The 23,638-nt window shown below is 37.1% G+C and overlaps 3 protein-coding genes across 10 annotated transcripts in view; 2 read left to right on the plus strand and 1 right to left on the minus strand.

The window, feature by feature from the left end:
• zmp:0000000896 (caspase recruitment domain-containing protein 10) overlaps positions 1–23,638 on the plus strand; it is a 39,232-nt gene that overhangs the window by 10,796 nt on the left and 4,798 nt on the right. Inside the window, exons 15-25 of one of the 4 annotated variants that reach the window (XR_007929382.1) lie at positions 2,263–2,398; positions 2,508–2,664; positions 3,630–3,753; positions 3,919–4,159; positions 5,083–5,185; positions 8,624–8,726; positions 8,804–8,962; positions 9,114–9,220; positions 9,304–9,419; positions 9,801–15,279; positions 22,712–22,884. Coding sequence is in view for 2 of the 4 variants with exons in the window: in XM_051889079.1 (XP_051745039.1) it covers positions 2,263–2,398; positions 2,508–2,664; positions 3,630–3,753; positions 3,919–4,159; positions 5,083–5,185; positions 8,624–8,726; positions 8,804–8,962; positions 9,114–9,220; positions 9,304–9,419; positions 9,801–10,014 (1,460 nt within the window). In the remaining 2 variants the exon portion in view is untranslated. Of the gene's footprint in view, positions 1–2,262; positions 2,399–2,507; positions 2,665–3,629; positions 3,754–3,918; positions 4,160–5,082; positions 5,186–8,623; positions 8,727–8,803; positions 8,963–9,113; positions 9,221–9,303; positions 9,420–9,800; positions 15,398–22,711; positions 22,885–23,638 lie in introns of those variants that run through there. The other 3 variants (XR_007929383.1, XM_051889079.1, XM_051889080.1) reach the window with 3 other exon arrangements.
• On the minus strand, positions 5,200–8,592 carry LOC127509897 (repetin-like). Of its 4 annotated transcripts, none has more exons than XM_051889207.1 (4): positions 7,756–8,592; positions 6,624–6,659; positions 5,872–5,919; positions 5,200–5,671 (listed from the first exon to the last, which is right to left on the minus strand). In XM_051889207.1, exons 1-4 carry the CDS (start codon positions 8,586–8,588, stop codon positions 5,254–5,256), a joined length of 1,335 nt encoding a protein of 444 aa, XP_051745167.1. In that variant the 5' UTR covers positions 8,589–8,592; the 3' UTR covers positions 5,200–5,253. The 4 variants fall into 4 exon arrangements, with proteins under 4 accessions (XP_051745167.1, XP_051745166.1, XP_051745165.1 ...); XM_051889206.1 differs by lacking the exon at positions 5,872–5,919 and adding an exon at positions 6,330–6,373 and having other exon boundaries at positions 5,200–5,675; XM_051889205.1 differs by lacking the exon at positions 5,872–5,919 and adding an exon at positions 6,330–6,373 and having other exon boundaries at positions 5,200–5,799; positions 7,364–8,592.
• LOC127510020 (GTPase IMAP family member 4-like) lies at positions 15,568–21,567 on the plus strand. 2 transcript variants are annotated; one of them, XM_051889503.1, is made up of 4 exons: positions 15,568–18,361; positions 18,774–19,076; positions 19,197–19,254; positions 19,397–21,567. In XM_051889503.1, exons 2-4 carry the CDS (start codon positions 19,074–19,076, stop codon positions 20,146–20,148), a joined length of 813 nt encoding a protein of 270 aa, XP_051745463.1. In that variant the 5' UTR covers positions 15,568–18,361; positions 18,774–19,073; the 3' UTR covers positions 20,149–21,567. The 2 variants fall into 2 exon arrangements, with proteins under 2 accessions (XP_051745463.1, XP_051745462.1); XM_051889502.1 differs by having other exon boundaries at positions 19,035–19,076.

The following is a 23,638-nucleotide window of genomic DNA, read 5'->3' on the forward strand; positions in this document are numbered from 1 at the left end:
GCATATTCCTCCAAAAAACCTTTCTTCAACAATTCTGAATCAATTCTAATGAACTGCAGAATTGATTCTGAGCTTAATTTTAGCCACAGCAATGTGATGTCACTTATGTGTTCTGCTTACTGTAAGGTTGAAGCGAATTACTAGGTCAACCATGGGCTTTATATAATCAAGCAGCAATAATGCCAAAAACAGAGAAATATCTCTCACTGCTCTTATCTGGAAACTTTCAGATACTTAAACACTCTTTTAATTGCTTGCAATGTGTTTCTGTGGAATACATACTTTTACAAGTTGAAATTGACATAGAAAGTTGAATTTATGACATAAAGAGTTGGAATTATGACATAGAAAGTCATTATGACATAGAAAGTCATTATGACATAGAAAGTAATTATGATGAAGTCATTATTTTGACTATTAATTACATCATTTAAATTTATTCATCTCATAATTTCAATGTTTTTTTTAATCTCATATGATTTAGCCAGTATGTCGCCATTTTGACTTATCTCATAATTGTGACTGTCATAATGACTTAGTATATCATACTTTCAACTTTTTATCTCATAATTATGATTTACTTTGTCATAATTTTTATTTTATTTCATAATTATGATTTTTTTTATCTCATAATTATGACTTATGTTGTAATTTTGGCTTTATGTCATAATTATGACTTTTTATGTTGTAATTACCAAAGACTTTACCGTAGCAGGATTTTTTTTTCTTACAACTTTTTCTAAATTATGACTTGGTATGTCATAATTTCAACTTTTTATCTCATAATTATGACTTATGTTGTAATTTTGGCTTTATGTCATAATTTTTTACTTTTTATGTTATAATTAAGATTTACCAAAGCATGATTTTTTTTTTCCTCTATAACTTTTTATTCAAAATTAAGACTTGGTATGGCATAATTTTGACTTTTTGTCTCAAAATTTCAACTTTTTATCTCATAATTTCGACTTTTTAATCTCATAATTATGACTTATGTTGTAATTACCAAAGACTTTACCGTAGAAGGATTTTTTTTCTTACAACTTTTTCGAAATTATGACTTGGTATGTAATAATTTCAACTTTTTATCTCATAATTTTGACTTAGTATGTCATAATTATTTGGCTTTATGTCATAATTTTTACTTTTTATGTTATAATTAAGATTTACCAAAGCATGTTTTTTTTTTTTTCCCTATAACTTTTTATTCAAAATTATGACTTGGTATGACATAATTTTGACTTTTTATCTCATAATTTCGACTTTTTATCTCATAATTATGACTTATGTTGTAATTTTGGCTTTATGTCATAATTATGATTTATGTCTTAATAATCTTGACTTTTTTTTTTTGTCATAATCTCAATGTTTTGTCTCATAATTATGATTTACCAAAGCATGATTTTTTCTCTTTATGTGGCAGGAATGGGCTTCCATATGTTTCTTTGCTGTTTCTTTTATTACTTTCTATTTTATGTTTTAAAGCTATTTAGAGAGTCGACTATTACATGACCACGTGATTTATTAATTTTTAATCAGATTTTTATTCACTGGCCTATTAATTGCTTGTTTGTTGTCACTTTTAGTGATTGTGTTGTAATATGTACTTTAACTATATGTTTTTTTTTTTTTTTTTTGGTAACACTTTACAATAAGGTTCATTAGTTAACATTAGTTAACTACATTAATTAACATGAACTAATAATGAACTACACTTATACAGCATTTATTAATCTTTGTTAATGTTAATTTCTAATAAATTATTAAAATCTTGTTAACATTAGTTAATGCACTGTGAACTAACATGAACAAACAATGAACAACTGTATTTTCATTAACTAACGTTAACGAAGATTAGTAAATACAGTAACTAATGTATTGCTCATGGTTAGTTCATGTTAGTTAATACATTAACTAATGTTTAACTAATGAACCTTATTGTAAAGTGTTACCTTTTTCATGCAGCATTTTGGTCAGTGTAAAAGTTTAAATGTGCTTTAGAAATCAAATCTAATTGTTACTAAAAGTACTTTTAAAATAAAATTGTATAAATGAATTAAATATTTAAAGTAGTAAAACAGTTAAAAATAAGTGTTCAGCGTTTTTGTCACCTTTTGTAGTGAAATATTTGGTATTGAGAGTCATTGTATTTTACTAGTGTTGGTTACGACTTACTGAAATGTTGGTATTTTGACAAAACTAACCCCTGTTAATTATTAATATGTAAAATAATTGAGGAAAAGTTGCGTGTGTGTGTTGTAGAGGATTCAGACTTGTGTCTGTTGAGTTCATGGAGCTCCCTGCCATCTCAACTCTTTCCTCCTGATGTAATCAACATGATGCCAACCATCCCGATCAAACCTTTATCATCCTCATCGTCATCCTCATCCTCACCACGGTATAAGCTCTTCATCATCACTGGAAACAGGCTGCTAGATTCAGCTGATCTGAATCAGGGTTCGACACTGCACGTTCCTTTCTTTATTTGCGTCTCATTCGTTCCTCAGCTTGGCTCCGGCGCTGTCCTCTTCGCCCAAAGGCATCAGTCTGGCCAATGACATCACTATCGTCGGGGGCAACCGGACGGGCGTGTTCGTGCAGACGGTGAGGGCGGAGTCTCCCGCGGAGCGATGTGGACTGAAGGAGGGCAGTGAACTGCTGGAGGTGAGAGACAAAAACTGCTTCATGTCAGACAGGAAGTTCCTACAGCGGCTCATGTTACCTGGAAAAAAGCCATAATTTCAGTAAATATTTTAGTCAGCATTTCTAATTTTTGTTTCGATTAAGTTGGGGTACTAAAATTACTAAAACTAAAACTGAAAAAAAAAAAAAAAATAACAAAAGCTAAATAGGCATATTTAAAGAAAACAGGCAAATTGTTAATTTAGTTTCATTGAGATGCCATTATAGTTTTTATTAAAATTTTAAATCACATTTTGTTTTTGTTTTCCATTTTTTTTAATTTTAAGTTTTTAATTATTATTTTTTTTAAGTATTTCTTTTTATTATTAATTTTTATTTCATTTTTAGTTTTAGTTTTTTAGCACATTAACTTAAACTAAATTAAAATGTGAAATGTTGCCTTGGCAACTAGCTAAAATAAAATAAGTTTAAGTTTTTATTATATATTTTATTTAATTTCAGTTAATATTTATTTTATTTCAAATAACTGTTTTTTTTTTAGTTTTTAGTTTTAAAATGGTCAAAAAACACAAAACTAAAATGTAAACTAAAATGAAAATGGAAAATATACAAATAAAAATAATTAATAGTTAATAAATTCTATAATACTTAAACATTATTAAATTCTATAATACTATATCAGTGATAATAAAATAACACTGCAGCTCTAAACAGCTGTGACTGGTCCATACAGACCAGCGCTGAGAAAAGTAACAGGTATCATGTGACAATAATTCTGGTCTGGACAATAAATTAATTAGACTTGAATAATAACACAAATTTAAAAGACATTTAAAATTCACAGTAAATGGCTCAGATAGGAGGTTTATTCGTCAGATTCTTTGTACCTGACCAATCAGAGATGACATCTAAGCCCCGCCCTTTTGCGGGATTCTCCTGTTTCATGTCAATAATCATTTTAATGCTTGTTTTGTTGTGTGTGTCAGTTGGATCAGGTGTTGTTGGCCGAGGGTCGTGTTCATCTCAGTCAGTGTACGGCTGAAGTGGCTCATTTCTCACTGCAGTGGTGGAGCGAACCAAATGCACTCAAACACACACACAACCAGGAGGGTGAGAGACAAATTAATTAACAAAGAAAATATATATATATGAGAGAGAGAGAGAGAGAATTTGATGATTATAAATTTCTGTATCAGAAGTGTCATAATATCATTGTTTATTTAGATCATTTTAGATTATCTAATTCAATAATTCTCTTTCCCTCCCTCATCTCAGGTTACTCTCGTTTACTCGCTGAACTCTCGTCTCCATCCTTCACCGGTGCCGACTCCTTCTACATGCGAGTGAACCTTGACCTCAGTCACCATGGCGACCCACCGTGTCTGAAGGTCTGCTGTGATGACGTGCTGCATGTCACTGACACGCGCTATAACGGCAAATATCAGTGGCGCTGCTTTCGCGTGGACAAACACACGGGGGCGCCGCTGCAGGCCGGAGCCGTTCCCAACTACAACAGGTACACACACGATACACAAAAACACAACAATAACGTTGAAATATTATAAAGAATTAATTAATATTCCTTTAACTGTATTTAGTGTTGGGGAAACTACTCTGAAACATGTAGTTTGACAAGCTACACGCTACTCATAAATACAAGTAGTTAAGATAGAGCCAAGATACATTGAAACTGCTTTGATTTTGTTTTACATTGACATTGTATATTACAAATAACTGAATAATTGTTAATGAAGAACATTTTAAGTTAAAGATTTTGGGTTTAAAAAGACGTAAAACACTGTTTGGAGAGTATTATTTTATTTCGTAAACTCTCCAAAGATACACACGATACTCAAATGTAGTCTATATATCAAACTGACTGTCATAGTGCAAAATTGCTACAAATGTAACATCAATGCAAGAACAAAAGGAATGCAAATTAAACTGGATACACAGGAGTAGTTAAAAATGCAGGTTATAAGCTATATCGTAATTTTTGACAGATGCTTTGCCAAAGCAATGGCACATTGATAGAGTGCATTACAGCAGGATAATGAATCAATTTTAAAAGGCTGTTATTCACCTGTATGTGCTTGAAGTCTTTGACACAGACAGCATTTTAATCTTTGGTTTGCATAGATTACAGTTGATTTATGTGAATTATCAAACGACTCCTGTATGTCCTTTACATAATCATCAGACGATCTCTTCGCTGAACTGTAAAGCCGCAAGATGGGTGATATAATAATGATGGTGGTAACGCACCGTATTAGTTTATGATCTAATAAGAAAACTAATTATTATATATAACTAATAATCATATATAATCAATCACAATTCAGCATGCAAAAACATGCAGGACAGAGACCGATTCATTTTCATTGTTAAACCTCTGTCTGATATCATTTAAAGCATGTCAGGAATGTTTTTCTCATTCAGGGCTCAGCAGCTGCTGTTGGTGAGGCTTCGTACGATGGCACTTCAGCAGAATCAGTGCAGGAAGAAGGTGGCTGTCTGTCTGTCTGTTGATACCTGCCTGTCTGTATGTAGATACCTGTCTGTCTGTAAATACCTGCCTGTCTGTACGTTGACACCTGTCTGTCTGTCTGTCTATATACCTGTCTGCTTGGAGATGCCTGCCTCTCTCTCTGTAGATACCTGCCTGTCTGTCTGGAGATATCTGTCTGTCTGTCTGTAAATTCTTGCCTGTCTGTGTGTAGACACCTGTCTGTCTGTCTGCCTGTCTAGATAACTGTCTGTAGATACCTGCCTCTCTGTCTGTAGATACCTGCCTCTCTGTCTGTAGATACTTGCCTGTCTGTCTATAGATACTTGCCTGTCTGTCTGTAGATACCTGTCTGTCTGTCTGTCTGTCTGTCTGTAGATACCTGCCTGCCTGTGTGTAGATACCTGCCTGCCTGTCTGTAGATACCTGTCTGTCTGTCTGTCTGTCTGTAGATACCTGTCTGTCTGTCTGTAGATACCTGTCTGTCTGTCTGTAGATACCTGCCTGTCTGTCTGTAGATACCTGTCTGTCTGTCTCTCTGTAGATACCTGCCTCTGTCTGTAGATACCTGTCTGTCTGTCTGTCTGTAGATACCTGTCTGTCTGTCTGTCTGTCTGTAGATACCTGCCTGTCTGTCTGTAGATACCTGTCTGTCTGTCTGTCTGTCTGTAGATACCTGCCTCTGTCTGTAGATACCTGTCTGTCTGTCTGTCTGTAGATACCTGTCTGTCTGTCTGTCTGTAGATACCTGCCTGTCTGTCTGTAGATACCTGTCTGTCTGTCTGTCTGTCTGTAGATACCTGCCTGCCTGTCTGTAGATACCTGCCTCTCTGTCTGTAGATACTTGCCTGTCTGTCTATAGATACTTGCCTGTCTGTCTGTAGATACCTGTCTGTCTGTCTGTCTGTCTGTCTGTAGATACCTGCCTGCCTGTGTGTAGATACCTGCCTGCCTGTCTGTAGATACCTGTCTGTCTGTAGATACCTGCCTGTCTGTCTGTAGATACCTGTCTGTCTGTCTCTCTGTAGATACCTGCCTGTCTGTCTGTCTGTCTGTAGATACCTGCCTGCCTGTCTGTAGATACCTGCCTCTCTGTCTGTAGATACTTGCCTGTCTGTCTGCAGATACCTGCCTGTCTGTCTGTAGATACCTGCCTGTCTGCCTGTCTGTCTGCAGATACCTGCCTGTCTGTCTGCAGATACCTGCCTGTCTGTCTGTAGATACCTGCCTGTCTGTCTGTAGATACCTGTCTGTCTGTCTGTCTGTCTGTAGATACCTGCCTGCCTGTCTGTAGATACCTGTCTGTTTGTAGATATTTGTCTGTCTGTAGATACCTGCCTGCCTGTCTGTATATACCTGCCTGTCTGTCTGTAGATACCTGTCTGTCTGTCTGTCTGTCTGTAGATACCTGCCTGCCTGTCTGTATATACCTGTCTGTCTGTCTGTAGATACCTGCCTGCCTGTCTGTAGATACCTGTCTGTTTGTAGATATTTGTCTGTCTGTAGATACCTGTCCTTCTGTCTGTCTGTAGATACCTGCCTGCCTGTCTGTAGATACCTGTCTGTTTGTAGATATCTGTCTGTCTGTAGATACCTGCCTGCCTGTCTGTAGATACCTGTTTGTTTGTAGATATTTGTCTGTCTGTAGATACCTGCCTGCCTGTCTGTATATACCTGCCTGTCTGTCTGTAGACACCTTTCTGTCTCTCTGTCTGTATATACCTGCCTGCCTGTCTGTATATACCTGCCTGTCTGTCTGTAGATACCTTTCTGTCTCTCTGTCTGTAGATACCTGCCTGTCTGTCTGTAGATACCTTTCTGTCTCTGTCTGTATATACCTGCCTGTCTGTCTGTAGATACCTGTCTGTCTGTAGATACCTGTCTGTCTGTCTGTGGATACCTGCCTGCCTGTCTGTAGATACCTGCCTGCCTGTGTGTAGATACCTACCTGCCTGCCTGTCTGTAGATACCTGTCTGTCTGTCTGTCTGTCTGTAGATACCTGCCTGTCTGTCTGTAGATACCTGTCTGCCTGTCTGTCTGTAGATACCTGCCTGCCTGTGTGTAGATACCTACCTGCCTGCCTGTCTGTAGATACCTGTCTGTCTGTAGATACCTGCCTGTATGTCTGTAGATACCTGTCTGTCTGTCTCTCTGTAGATACCTGTCTGCCTGTCTGTCTGTAGATACCTGTCTGTCTGTCTGTCTTTAGATACCTGCCTGCCTGTCTGTATATACCTGCCTGTCTGTCTGTAGATACCTGTCTGTCTGTCTGTCTGTCTGTCTGTAGATACCTGCCTGCCTGTCTGTATATACCTGTCTGTCTGTCTGTAGATACCTGCCTGCCTGTCTGTAGATACCTGTCTGTTTGTAGATATTTGTCTGTCTGTAGATACCTGTCTGTCTGTCTGTCTGTAGATACCTGCCTGCCTGTCTGTAGATACCTGTCTGTTTGTAGATATCTGTCTGTCTGTAGATACCTGCCTGCCTGTCTGTAGATACCTGTTTGTTTGTAGATATTTGTCTGTCTGTAGATACCTGCCTGCCTGTCTGTATATACCTGCCTGTCTGTCTGTAGACACCTTTCTGTCTCTCTGTCTGTATATACCTGCCTGCCTGTCTGTATATACCTGCCTGTCTGTCTGTAGATACCTTTCTGTCTCTCTGTCTGTATATACCTGCCTGTCTGTCTGTAGATACCTTTCTGTCTCTGTCTGTATATACCTGCCTGTCTGTCTGTAGATACCTGTCTGTCTGTCTGTGGATACCTGCCTGCCTGTCTGTAGATACCTGCCTGCCTGTGTGTAGATACCTACCTGCCTGCCTGTCTGTAGATACCTGTCTGTCTGTCTGTCTGTCTGTCTGTAGATACCTGCCTGTCTGTCTGTAGATACCTGTCTGCCTGTCTGTCTGTAGATACCTGCCTGCCTGTGTGTAGATACCTACCTGCCTGCCTGTCTGTAGATACCTGTCTGTCTGTAGATACCTGCCTGTCTGTCTGTAGATACCTGTCTGTCTGTCTCTCTGTAGATACCTGTCTGCCTGTCTGTCTGTAGATACCTGTCTGTCTGTCTCTCTGTAGATACCTGTCTGCCTGTCTGTCTGTAGATACCTGTCTGTCTGTCTGTCTTTAGATACCTGTCTGCCTGCCTGTCTGTAGATACCTGTCTGTCGGTCTGTCTTTAGATACCTGCCTGTCTGTCTGTAGATACCTTTCTGTCTCTCTGTCTGTAGATACCTGTCTGCCTGCCTGTCTGTAGATACCTGTCTGTCTGTCTGTCTGTCTGTAGATACCTGCCTGCCTGTCTGTAGATACCTGTCTGTCTGTCTGTCTGTAGATACCTGCCTGTCTGTCTGTAGATATCTGTCTGTCTGTAGATACCTGCCTGTCTGTCTGTCTGTAGATACCTGTTTGTCGATGCCTGTCTGTCTCTCTCTCATAGACAATAAGCTGTTTGTTTTGTGTTTGTCTGTAGTTCTATAAGAAAAACCCTGAGCGCATTCGGCTCATTAAAGCGGTTGCGCCAAACTATCGTGTGATCGGCTCTTCCAGTCGGGTGCTCTACTCACTCAGTAACCGTAAGTCTTGTTCACTTGGAGAATTAACCTGTTAGACTAAGTATTATGTGTCTGAAAGATCCCATGTGTGTTTGTAGGTCATGAGGAGCAGCTGATCCCGTTCAGTCTGGTTCAGATGGTTCGGGTCTCCAGTAAACGGCCGGTGATTTTCTGTCCATCTTTGCTGTCATACGGGATCATCGAGCGGCTGCTGCAACCAGCAGAATCCGGTCTGGACTTCAACATCTGCCATCCAGGTACAGCGGTGGATCCCCAGCCACAATCTTACAATCATATTATTATTATTATTATTATTATTATTATTATTATTATTATTATTATCATTATCTTTATTTATTTATTTACTGATTTATTGATTGATTGATTGATTTAATTGATTGTGTGCAGAGCCACTGGAGGGTTGTGTGCATCAGGATAAGAATGTGTTCCTCTTAGACTCTTCAGATCAACCACTGGGAATCAAGCTACAAAGTATTCAAGAGGTCATTAACCAGGTAAACATTAACACACACACACAAACACACACACACACAAATGTAGTCACAGTTGTGTTAAAACTCTGCGTTTGTGTGTTCAGGACAAACACTGTCTGCTTCAGCTGGGCTTGAATCATGTGGAGAATCTCCTGAAGCAGAGCATCTATCCCATCATCATCTACATCAAACCCAAAGACAAGAAGGGCCGCAAGTTCAGGTGCAGATCTGGATAGGTCTTAGAATTGGGAATCAAACTGAAAATGTCTTTTCAATTTCATTTTAATTCCTGAATTTGAATTAATGTAGCCAACATGATGTGTAATTGCATTTGAAACTGGAATGTAAAAAGCAGAATTACAGTTGAAATTCATATAATTGTAATATTTAACTAGAAAACTGCCAAGACAAACTCTGAATGTTGGTTTGAAGAAGCTTTATTCATTTTGAAAGTTTTGAAACAAAGCTAAAATTTGAAAGGCCTGATAAAGTGGCTAAAGATGTGTTTTGCAGCAGATGATGTAGTCACAACATCAGCCCAACCTTGAGCTCTTGATATCACACAATTATATGAACATTATATGAAACCTGTGTGTGTCAGGAAGCTGTTGTCGGGGCACAGAGAGGAGGACCTGATGGAGGCCTGTCAGACTGAGGAGCTGCAGCTGGAGACTCTTCCTCTGATGTTCAGTACGGTGGAGCCGAACACATGGAGCTGCACAGACGAGCTGCTCGCCGTAATACGCAGCACCATCCTGATCCAGCAGAGGGCCGTGGTGTGGCTGGAGCAGGAGCGCATCCAGCAGAGCTCATGATACAATTCAATTCAAACTCATTTGTATAGAACTTTTCACAATACATATTGTTTTAATCAGGAAGTAATGATGATGCATCCAGACATGCTTTACACTTACTATTATTTTAGGTTTGGTTATGGGACAGATGATTAATGAACATGCTGATTAAACATGTCTCTAATACTCCATAATGTGAATCATTTAATATGAATATTAATAACAAACTGATGCTGGATTTTTCTGTATTGTTCTTGTATTCATGTTTTATGTCATCATTTTACTATGAGTTTTGTTGAAGTAGTAAAGTTATAGTAGTAAACTACTATAAAAAAATTAAATAAAATTAGACAACACGGGCACAAATGTTGACAGATATTTAGGAGCCGTTTACACGACAGTGTTTTCTAAAATTGGGAAAATTGTGCATTTTGGCTGTTCATTTACATGACAAGTGTTTTGAGGGCCTGAAAATGCAAACTTTTTTGTAAAAGTTTTTGAAAACAATACCATTATCTCTATCTAAACAAAAACATGTTGTCTGTAAATGAAAAATGCAAAGGAAAAACTAATCTGTTTTTAGTACATCAGTCAGGTGAATGTGCCCTGGAGTTTAAGGCAGACAGGAGCATGTGAACTAAATATCCATGAGCTGTACTGTATTGCTTTGTTTTGGACTTGTATCTGTGAATTGAATCTATATTTATTATGATCACTGACCTGGAGAACTGCATGACTGCATTCACACAGTCAGTGTTTGGGATTGACAGTTATTTTCTACTGTAACATATGATAGTATATATATGTCTGATATTGATGAGATCTGTGAACCATCCAAAGTGTTTTTTATTATTATTATTCATTTCTTGTAGTTAAAACACATATTCCAGGACATGTTTTTGTGCAGACAAGTTTCTCACTGTCAGTTTGTCATGTTACTGAGGCCCATAAGAGTTTTTGTTTCTTTATAGCGGATGTGAAGATATAAATATGTAGTTTGTATTAACTGTAAATGCTTGTTTGGATCTGATTGCAGAAACAGTTAATACAAGCCTGAGATCAAAGTGAAAATCTTGGATTCAAAATCCAAATCAAACTTTTAAAAAAACTTTTACCTTGCTCAATGCAGTGGTGACAATCGACAAAATATTCAGATGAAACTCTGAACATCACAAGACAAGCTTAAAAAGTCAACAAAAATAGCAAACGTAAAAGCAAATAAAAGAAAATAGACAATTCAGCTGCATTATTTATTCCTGCCACAGTGCATGCTGGGAGTGAGTCTTGTACTATGCTGGTACTCAGCATGCACTGCAGCATGAAGTGTTTTGTTGATTGTCACCATTGTTGAGATACATGTGCTGATTGTTGATGCCCGTGTGTGTCAAATTTGTTTTTAAAATCCTTCATATCTGTCACATAACTGCTGGAACTCATGCTGTAGAATCAGAGATACTGTAATAATTAAAAAAATAACACATCACTCATATAATCAGTTACTAGAATCCAAATGAGATCAGTGAATCAGACCACTACATAATGATTGTCAATACATAATCATCGTCACCTGATCATATTTTCTCTTGGCTTTCTTTACCATAACAAATATGCCTTTATAAACACATAATTACAGCAGAAAGAAAAAAGCGAATGTTAAAAAGTAAAAAGTTCAACTAAAGAAAACACTGATCACCGTAACGGAGACTCACTGCGTACTATTACTTAAATCAGTTTCATACTGACAAATTGAATTCAATTCAATTCACATTTATTTGAATAGCGCCTTTCACAATACATATAATTTCAAAGCAGCTTTACAGAGAACGCATGTCGACATTACAATTTAGAGTAATCAGTTTCAGAGGTGACTGTGTCCAAATTATGTAATTTTCAGTACATATGCAAATCATGCAGTTAGCTAACAATGTATTAATTTAAGCAATGTATTTAAGGTAGAAACAATGAGCTCATTGAAGTAATGAATACATGTTAACAATGATTATATATAGCAACTTTTGAAATGGTGCATGTTGATCCAGAGTTTGTGTCCTCTGAAGTCCTTGCAGGGGTTGGCGCCGTCTCTTCGCAAGTGTTGAGGCATCTGAAGTCTTCATAAGAGGCTGGATCCAAACTGAATCTGTTGTACTCTCTAGTCACCTCGGGATGGGCATCCCGAGATAAAACAGAAAAGCAAACGGAGAAGGATTAGCGTAGTTGCTGTTTATAACATTAACCAAAGATAGTCATGTGCATTTGATTTGATATAACTGGAGTACAAGGATATGAGATGCATTATGTGAACACTTGGCTAAAGAGATGCGTCTTTAATCTAGATTTAAACTGGGAGAGTGAGTCTGAGCTCTGAACATTATCAGGAAGTCTATTCCCGAGTTTAGGAGCCAAATGTGAAAATGCTCTCCCTCCTTTAGTCTGGGACTAGTCTTAAACCTTGTCTGTGAAACTGGGGGTCAATGTCCTAATTTAATTAAGGCCTAAACCAAGCCCGGTTTATGCCTTAATTAAATTAATCTAAGCCCTTTCTGTGAAACCATTCCCTAATGTTCCAAACCTTAAATATAGTATAAAGCGTCTATTGTAATATGTATGCTCTGCTTTGGTTTAGTTTTTACTCTGGTTGCCTGTTCATATTATAGTAGTCAACATTTGAAGTGGATCAAAAAAGTTCATTAAAGTTGTCCTAAGAACTAAATTGCCCTAAGAAGAAGGTTTTAAGACAACTTTGATGAAAGGTTTTGATCCACTTCAAATGTTGACTACTGTAGTTCCCTTGGTTACTCATTCACGCTTTAGTTTGTTTTCTATGGTTTAACACTGATCTGTTCACCTGTGTTCATCCAGTTCCCTTAGTTTTTCCCTTTATTTAAGCCCTTAGTTTCCTCAATTCCTTTGTCCGATATTATTTGCATCAATGTTAACATGGTTGCGTTTCTGGTAGGCTATCTCCTGTGATCTCCTGAGTTTTAGTTGGTGGATTATAATAAAGAATGTTTTGTTTCTCAACTCCATCGTGCGCTTACAGTTTTTCGCAATCGCTTTGGCACTTTTTTCAAAGCTTGTTATATCTGTAAGTTTAGCATCAGTTGTCATTATGCTGAAGGTGGCGTAATGTTGTCGCATACTGGAGGCGTGTTTTTTTTTAAACAATAGTGACAATGTAATGAATAACACACTCAAATTAAGTTCTTATATAACTATAACACTGTATATAGTCTCAGAAGCGTCACCTTACTGTTGGTTGTTCTGTTTCGGTCCAAATAGGTTATTATTAGCACCTAATAGTCCTATTCAGTTTTCCGTGGCCACAGCACGGAGTGACAGCAGCACTCTGGTGCTGCAAAATGGTTTATGTGGGCTTAATCTTTAAAATGACTTCTGTTCTTTCACTGCCACACCCCTCTTCTGATCACCACTTCGCACTATTGTGTATTGTTTAGTTACATAATAACTAAAACCAAACGTATTAAAAAATCAGTGTGATAAAAACTACTCAAAATGGCCGAAATCATCTTTGGAAAAAATGTATTTGAAATTGAATTTGATTGCTTAGGGCTGTCACTAACGGTCATTTTGGTAATCGAGTAATCATTCGATTATTCTGACGATTATCAGAGTAATCGAACCCCCCGCTGCCCCAAGCTGCAATAATAATCCTTTCCATTATAATTAGATGACGCGTTATATTCATATCAGATACTGTGTGTAAGCAACTAAGTATTCTGTTCTTCTCCCAGTTCACCGGACACTTAAATCCATCCATGTACTTCGAGAGAAGTGAATGAATTCACGTGTTGAACATCCAACATATCTGATTCTCTGAACCGCGGCGTAAAGAAAGTCCCTTTCTATGTATAAAGTCTTTGATATAGCTCATCTACTAACGCAATCCTTATAAAGGTGCTTACACAACAAAACACATTTACTTATATGCAGTGTTGGGGGTAACGCATTACAAGTTCAGATTACTTTTTTCAAGAAACTAGTAAAGTAATGCATTACTTATTCAATTTACAGCAAAATATCTAAGTTACTACAAATAAGTAACGCAACTTCACATTTATTGACTGGCAGCTCTCCTGTCCCCATGTTGAGAGAAATAAAGTGTAGAGGTGTTGTGTGCGCTGTGTGAACATGATGGGTATTGTAGTTCTAGACTAAATGTGAACACGCATTTACTCATCTCACTTGCAAGAAAACATTCAGTATTCCTCAAAATGAATAAAAACAATGAAATGCAAATTCAGAATTTTATGCAAACCTGTAATAATTAATTATATTAAATTACACAAATATACTTTATGTATTTAATCTCACTTTATTAACCAGTGTCTTTGCTGCTGACCTTCAATGATCTAATTCAACCATACTAACAAGCAAAAATGACTTTAGATTTAACAATAAGAGTTTTATCAGTTTTAGTTTTAGTTTAGTATTAGTTTTTCCTTCGCCTGTATCCTATTCTTCTTTTATCCTGAATAGCATCACAGCTAAAAAGTTTGTTTGAGCTGCGCCCTCTACTGTACAGGCATAAATATGCATTTCCTAATATAACTTTTTTTGTTGTTATTAAAAAACAAACAAGCAAAAATTGTCAGGCTATTGATAAAACATGGCAATTTTTTTTAAAGGGATCCCCTGGTGTTAAGACTTGTATGGCTTAATATAACAAATGATGTCTCTTACTGAAATATGTAGTAGAAAACCCATGAAAGATATGCGTTGTTTAAAAAATCCATTATATATTTGGACAATGGGCGGAGCCATTTTGTTTGCGTTCTAGGGCAATGACGTAGAATGGTTGCACTCGGTAATCAAATAGTGATATGTGATATTTCAGTTTTTCTTTTTTAATAAATCTGCAAAAATGTCAACAATTCTGTGTTTTTCTGTCAATATGGGGTGCTGTGTGTACATTAATGAGGAAAAAAAAATGAACTTAAATGATTTTAGCAAATGGCTGCAATATAACAAAGAGTGAAAAATTTAAGGGGGTCTGAATACTTTCCGTACCCACTGTAGCACTTTTCTTTACATAGTTGTCTTTACAGTCCTGGCTGAGAGTTGTGTTGGCACATATAAAGTAAGTGACCGTTATATTTGTTTCTTGCAGGAGGCTTAAAGAAAAACGCCATGACCAGCCAAATCACCCGTAAAGATGCAGAGAAGGCGGTCTCCAAGTGGATCATTGGTGCTAGGGACCGGGGGGGTAATAGACAGGCCCGACAGGCAACCCCTCAACAAGGACTTCAGGCTTCAGGTTCATTTGAGGTGGAAAGTAGCTAATCCTGTCTATAACAGTGAGGGAACACTGAGCAAAAGTTTTCTTAATGAGAGTTTTCTTAATGTTTTTCTTAATTTTACTTAAATAAATAGGTAATTAATTGTATTACTGGTCTTGTTGTTATTGTAGCTTGTTTAACCCAAGGTGTTTGGGTCTGTGGGACCCGTTTTAAAGGTTGCTAAAAGAAAAAATATGCTATTTATTATTTCTTCTAACACAAACTCATTGGCCTTGGCTCATTTTCGGTGAAGAACATAAAAAATAACTTTTCAATGACTGCACAGTTCTAAGTTCTAAGAAATAATCACTAATAATGATAGAAGATTTTATTTTTTTATTTTTTTTTATTGAATTTCCTTGGTTTCTCACAAAAAACAAAAACGATCATAAATGCAATCTCACAGGGGTAAATGGCGTATATGAACCATGATGTATATATCATGGGTAATTGACCTAAAGTAAACATCTGCTAAGTATTTTTTAGTTGAATTGTTATGGCTGTATTGATTTAAAAGCCTAATAATGTGGTGGTTCCACCAGACCCGGTAATATTGGCTGTGTAAAAAAATATGAACACGGGTTAAAGAACTGTATAGGCTGACTGTAAAATAAGTCCCAAAAATGAATTTGTTAGCCCATAATAATAATGGTTATTACCCTTATGGGTAGAATAGCAGGGGCCCATGATCAGCCCACATGGGGCCCAGGTAGTGTGGGCCCCAGATGGGAGAAACCTGGGTTGCCCGTGTGGGTTTTAGCAAGGGCCCATGTGAAGCCCAACTTCAGCCTATCTGGGCTTGCCCACATGGGGCCACCATGGAACCCCCGGACAAAATTAACTGGGCCCCATCTGGGCAGCCCAGATGGGGCCCACTCACCAGCCCATATCCAACCCTTATGGGCCCCACATGGGGAAACATCAAATTCTCTAAAGCTGTTTGCCAAGCTTTCGATTAAATTTAATATTTGAAATCACCAATGAAATCTGACAACAACTGTCTCATAAATTTTGATTCTGAACGCTTGAATCATGACAAAAAAAGGCATTTTTTTCAGGCTAGATCAAGCTAATGCGCATGCGCAGTCCACACTGTGCATCTCTATAGGAGGCGCGCGTCTTACTGTTTCTATAGGAACCGGAGCTTCTAACGGCCGCTGCAGCGACGCGATCACTTTGCCAATCGGCGATTGGCGCTTATTTAGAAGGCGGGACTTATTCCGCCATATTGCGCGTTGCACATTCCCCCACTCAAAACAATACGAGTGACACGTCTTGTGTTATTCTGTAGCCTTTGCCTGTATTCTCCTGCGTTTGCGTAGGTTTATACATGATTTATACCTTACAAATCTGATGAAATGGCACACATTGCGTTTCCAGATGAATGTTAAAAGTAATCCAAACTCACAGTATATGCAGAGATGGAGTTTGAGACGCACCACTAGTGTAAATGATAACAGTTTGTGTTGGAGCTGCATGCCGCTCTGAGGTAACGCACACAGGTACACGCATGTAATTGCATTAAACCTGCAGCACAAACATTTATTTAATTGAATCGCAGCCTTTGTAAATTCACAATAGCATTATGCTTTATTATGATTTTAAACGGGTTTAATATCGTATAGTAGCCTTCAACGGTCTAATAATAATCCGGTATTTTGCCGGTTACTCAACACGGGCAAATTGCAATCGAGGATTTTTTTTGAGTACTCGAATTTAATCGAGGAATTGTGACAGCCCTAGTTTAGTTTGTCTCACGTCCCATTATGGGCTTATGACCTATACTGGATCCAACCACTTGGGGGCGATCGAAACGTTTTGGCTTCACTTTTCAGGACTTCTACTGATAAAGTGTAAAAGCGACAGAGAATTATAGAAACAAAAAACACGTACAATAAAACATGTTGTAATCCAATGAAGTTAACATTAAGTGGATTATTTAAATGTGTCTTCTAGATAATTTCATTCAAAGTGATTTACTTACAGTATGCTACATGTTTTGGACCCACTTTATATTAGGTAACTACTAGGCTATGTACTATCATTGAAATTAATCATTTGATACAATGCACTTATTGTGTAAATACATGTTTTTACATTGTAAAAATACCTGCATCTAATTACAGCTGTAATTACTTTACATCTATAATTACATGTTGCCTTAAACCTATACCACCAAACCTGTCCCTAACCTTACCCGTATCCCACCTCAATAGCAGAAAAAGTGTTTTGCAATACAGTGTGAACACAATAAGATGGCGATGAAACACTATAGTCTGAACATGTAAAGCGCATGTGCATGATATCATCGTTTCCACAGTTTCGCGTTTTTGTTGTTTACATGGAGGCCGTAAAAACTTGCACTTTGAAACGCCGTTGTCGTGTAAATTAAAGGCCAAAATGATAAAAAGTTTTCCGTTTTTAGTTGAAAACGGTGTCGTGCAAATTCGTGTCGTGGATTCGTATGAATGGGGGTCGTTTTGACAATGGTGTCGTCTGTACGCGGAAAACTCAAAGGAAAAACTTCTCCGTTTTAAGCATATCGTTGTCGTGTAAACGTACCCTTAAATGCAATTACAAAGCAATTACTTGGTTTTGTTTAACTCTGAAACATGAAATGTTGAGTTATCTGCTTTTGCTAAAAAAAAAAAAAAAACTTTTAACATATAAAAAACATACTTTCAATGAACTTTAATTTATTATTTACTACTTAATCAAAACAACCCAACTGAAGTTTTAATGATATTACTTGGAATGCACAAAAAAAAAAAAAAAAATGATTTATGAGAATTAATAGAAACGGAGTTATCTGTTTTTGCAAATGAACTCTTCAAATATCATATAATAATTTATTATCAGGCTAAAAATGACGGTTCTCCAATATTTTGCAGGAATACAAAACCATCTCTTTGAATTCAGTAAATTTCCATTCTGATGATCCATTCCATTCTGTAAATTTCCTCCTCTGGTGGGTGGAGCCGATGTCATCTGAAGTGCTTATAAACCTGCTATTGTTTAGAAAAGTCATGCCTCACTGGCGAAAGCTCAGTCATCTGAAAATCAGCATCACAGTGAGTATTTTTAATTACAAAACATCCTTACACGCAATTATAACAATTCTAGATTCTGCTAGCAATTTAACATGTTTGTTTGACATCATTATCATCTTGACGTAGCTGTAGTCAGTGTGTTATATAGAAACAGACAGACACAGTGAGTGTGATACACATGTGCTATTGCTCCAGTTCAACACAATGAAGTAGCTCAATGGGTTTTGTGTAATTATGAAACTGAAAGTGGATGTGGAGGCTGAGGAAGGTTTTCCCAGAGAAGAAACTGACTGCAGGTGTGTTAGATGAGGGAGACAAACACAATGTGCAGTGCTGGGTGTCCAGGACAGGTTTTATTAGCTTTGGCTAATAAACAAGACTTAATTAACCAGATTCAAGCATCATACCTGTTGATATGCAAATATTTTTGTAGATCTGACAGAATTTCCTGGAATTCAGAATTGGCTATCTGACATGTAAAGACGTTCCAGATAAAATCACACAATGATAAAATCCTCTTGGAAGTTTCACAGTCTGGAGATCCAGCGCAGCACAAAAACAGGAAGTCACCTGCTCAGGGATAAGCAGCTCTCACAGATAAACTGCACTGATTCATTTTTAATTTGTTTTGTTTGTGTGTGTGTGTTTCAAGATATTTAAATGTACATAAATTAACATTAATTCTCTTTCGTAGGTCTTGAAGCTCAGCTGAGAATATAACTGACAAAGGACAATGGTATAAAACATTTCAATTCATCATCTAAATTCATACACATACCTGCTCATTTTATGTTTTTGAAGCTAGAAAATGATTATTATACTTTATTATGAAATAATGCTTGATAATCTCATATAGGCTGATAATCTCCATGAAAGAGGATCTCAGCTTGACAATCAGCCTTCAAATAGAGCAGGTGATCTTGACTAACAATAATCATATTTTAAACCATACTGACCACACATCATAATCAAATTATGAAATATATAAGTAATATGAAGATTGTTTTTCTAAACATGTATTTTTTTTCTCTCTCTCTTCCTTTTGAAACGTAAAAGCTCCTCTGCAGAACAATGGCAACATTAATATTGTCCTTCTGGGGAAAAATGGAGTTGGGAAAAGTTCCTCAGGAAACACCATACTGGGAGAAGACAGATTCACATGTGGAAGAAGTCTGTATGCTGTTACAAATATATCTAGCATTCAGAGATCAGTGATTGATGGCAGGTCTGTGTCTGTCATCGACACTCCTGGGTTTTTTTGTACTAATCTTCCAAAAGAGCAGCTCTCGAGGGAGTTTGCGAGGAGTGTGTTTCTGGCTGCTCCGGGAGTTCATGTGTTTTTATTCGTTGTGCCGTTCGGCAGGTTCACAGAGCAGGACGAAGTCAGATTGACACACATTAAACAGGTTTTTGGTGAAGATGTGCTGAAGAATGTTATTATCCTCTTCACATACGGGGATGAATGTGACCAGGAGACAGTACAGTCAGAAACTGATAAAAATGAAGTTGTCAGAAGAGCCGTTCAGAGCTGTCAGGGTTATCATGTGCTCAATAACAGAGATCTGACTGACAGACAGCAGGTTAGTGAACTTCTGCTGAAGATTGAGACAATGATAGAGTGGAATAAAGGACACTACACTAATGAGATGTATCAGTTGGCACAAATGACCACGTTTGAACGTTTCTGGAAAATTTTTAAGGATTTTTTTAATGCTATGATCGACACTTTCCAGAACATGTCTAGCAGTCTTGATAATACAGTAGCTATTGGAGACAAAGAATGGCACCATACATTAGACTCTAATTAAAACTAAGAGTTCATTTTCTTTGCTTTTGATTTACTGCATTAAACCTGATGAAAGATAACCAAATGTGGACGACAGGCTTCTCCGTGGGGGGAAATTATGTAAAGGAAAAAAAAAAGGAAATTTAATTAAATTACTATATAATTGAGCAAATGTCTTTAAGTGGGTTTAAAAGTACTTTAGCTATATTGTACTTTCACATTTTGAAAAGATGCATAAATGTTAAAACATTATATTTGCTATGTAAGATGTACTATGTGTTTACACGTTCCATTCATTATGAAGATTCTTACGTAAATATTTTCATTTGATACTATGAATACAAAATATTGAATCTTACAACCAACATTTTTTTAATGCATATTCAACAGGCGCCTGTTAATTGCAACTTTCTGCTCAGTTGCATTATCCACAATATATCTCAACACTTTAAGATTTGCCTATTAGAAATAATGAAATATAGCTTTTTTGTAAGAAAAGTCTTTCTTAACTTTCTTAAATATCATTATAAAATGGATAGTTCCGGCCCTTGATTCTGATTGGTTGAGCCGCGTTCAAAGCCATTGTAAAATTCCTGAAAACATACAGCTGACCGCATTACATAAGTATCGCTGCGCCACTGAGTGTGTCTGTCGTAGCAACCACTTTTAGCAATGTAAACAAATGTTTGTACTCTATTGATATTGTTCATTGAAGCTTACTGTATTATGTAGAAGAGTATTGTGAGAGAGATATCGAGTGACCGAGTGTATTACCTGCATTCAGATTTAGCATTTTCCGTTTGAATGTCCGCTGCGATCTTATCCTTTTAACATTTAATGGGTTTTCCTGTGCCCTGCTGACACTGATGGCGCTAGTCAAAGCATTTGTGTCTTGTTCCGTGTTCACAACAAGTTTTAATATAAAAGTCATTGCGACTGAGTGCCTCACTCATAAAGAATCTTTGCCGCCATCTAATGGCATAATAATGTAACTTCTGTTGCTGTTCACGGTCAGGGACTATTTTTTCCAGCGGAAGGAAGCATTTAAATGATTTTACTTCATGAACATTGCATTGATACATATTTTTTGGCTTTAATATTTGTATTGTGTGGTAACCGTTTTATAAAAGCAATAAGCCCTGTGAAGCCGTGGTTTACAGTGAATTTATAACAGCTAAGAGGGTTTTAGGCACTCCACTCCACGTCATGCCTAACAACACCCCTTAGCTGTTATAAATTCACTGTAAACCATGGCTTTTTGGGGCTTATTGCTTTATTTAACTTTGTCAAAATGTTACAGAAGATCATCTGCTCTGTTACTGTGAGTGCTATGTGGAATAATCTGACATTTTATTCAGTGTATAATTTTTGTACATGTACTGATATGTGTATGGAATTCATTCATTCATAATACAAAATAATAAACTCTGACAAGACCTTATTGTCCTGTATTTTACAATCACTCTCTAAAAACTGTGAATCACAGACATTTTAAATAATAATTAACATTTATTTTAATTAACAGGAAAACATAATTCATTACAATTCCTGACGGAACAAAAATATATTTCCATATTATTAAATAATATAAAATATATTTCCAATATTAAATAGTTTAAATATATAGAAAAATATATGAAATAATATATTGCATTGTTAAAATATCACGAATAATAAGGAATTGCCACGTTTCATATCTTGAAAAATATGTGACAATATATGTATTATTGTCACAAGTTCATCAGGCTCTCCAGCAAACATGCTTCTTTGGGGCCCTTAGGGCCATTGCGGGCAGCCCACTGTAGGCCCAGATACTGCCGTAAAGTGCGGGGCACGTGTGGGCCCCACACTATGGGACTCAGGTAGGGTCCTAGTGGGACAGCCCAAAGTGTGGGCTGACTGTTTGCTGGCCCACGCTAAGCAGAGTGGGCCCCCATTGGGGCCAATTGTGGGCCCACAGCAAGCCCATACTGTGGGCAATATACTGGGCAAAGAGTGGGTCTACTGTGGACAATGAACAGTACATTACCGTTCAAAAGTTTGGGGTCAGTAAGATTTTTAAAACGCTTCTGCTCATCAAGGCTGCATTTATTTGATGAACAACTACATTAAAAAGAGTAATATTCTGAAACATTATAGCAACTTAAAATTTCTGTTTTAGTATATTTTATAAAGTAATTTATTCATTGTGATGTTAAAACAGTGTCGGCAGTGTCACATGATCCTTCAGAAATTATTCATTTGCTGCTCAAGAAACATTTCTTATTATCAATGTTGAAAACAGTTGTGTATATTTTTATGTAAACTGTGATGGATTTTTCCAGGATTCTTTGAACAGAACTTTCAAAAATGCATTTGAAATACATTTTTGTGTGTGTGTGTGTGTGTGTGTGTGTGTGTGTGTGTGTGTAACCATGTAAAAGTCTTTACTGTCACTTTTGATCAATGTCATGCATCCTTGCTATGTAAAATTTTTTTAAACAAAAAAAAAAAAAAAATCTTATTTTTTATAAAACAGAAAAATGACCAATTATAAGCACATCAGAACTGTTACGGAACACAGACTCAAGTTCTTTGTCTTGCAGGAGGTTGGAGGAGATCGTAGATCGTAGCAGCAGAGCACACACTTAGGTGAGGTGAGTGGAGAGTCGTTGGAGTCCGGAGGAGAAGATGCTGGAGACACAGGAGATTAGGGAGACGCAGGAGACACAGAGGATCAGGAGAGACAATGGAGGAATAACGTATAAACAATCCAGAGGTAAGTGTAGCTGGTAAGTGCATCCTTCTCAAAACGAGACCAGACAATGTGCTAGGGTGAAGTGTGTGCTGAAATGCTGCTGTGCTGATGAGGTGACGATGATCAGGTGCGGGGGATTGCTGAGTGTGAGCAGGTGAGAAGGAGGGATGATGGGAAATGGAGTTCAAGGAAGGTGAGAGAGATGGAGACCGTGACAAGAACACATTAAGTGGATTAAGAATCCTCTAATGAAATAAATCAATCCCCTCGGATACCAGTAGATCTTTGCCTGATCTCCAGTCTTCTGGGGGCGTATTACAGAAACTTTCTATCTTAAGTCTTAAAGGAACACTCCACTTTTTTTGAAAATAGGCTCATTTTCCAACTCCCCTAGATTTAAACAGTTGAGTTTTACCGTTTTCGGTCTTAGTACACGATGTAACTACAGAAGAGTCAAGTTTTAAATAGGAAAAATATTGAAACTCTTTGGTCATTTTTGAGCGAGATGCTAACGGTCTCATCAGATTCAATGAACTATGCTAAGCTATGCTAAAAGTGGTACCGCCAGACCCGGAGATCGGCTGAATGGATTCGAAAACGGTAAAACTCAACTGTTTAACTCAAGGGGAGTTGGAAAATGAGCCTATTTTCAAAAAAAGTGGAGTGTTCCTTTAAGATCTGATGAGTTGATTTAGGATTTTTCACAAATTTGTATTACAGAAGCAAATCTTAAATTTATTTAGGATTCTTATCCTATCTTACAAAATCTCATCTG

This window comes from Ctenopharyngodon idella, chromosome 3 (genome assembly GCF_019924925.1).
Source record: "Ctenopharyngodon idella isolate HZGC_01 chromosome 3, HZGC01, whole genome shotgun sequence".
Classification (NCBI taxonomy): Eukaryota; Metazoa; Chordata; class Actinopteri; order Cypriniformes; family Xenocyprididae; genus Ctenopharyngodon; species Ctenopharyngodon idella.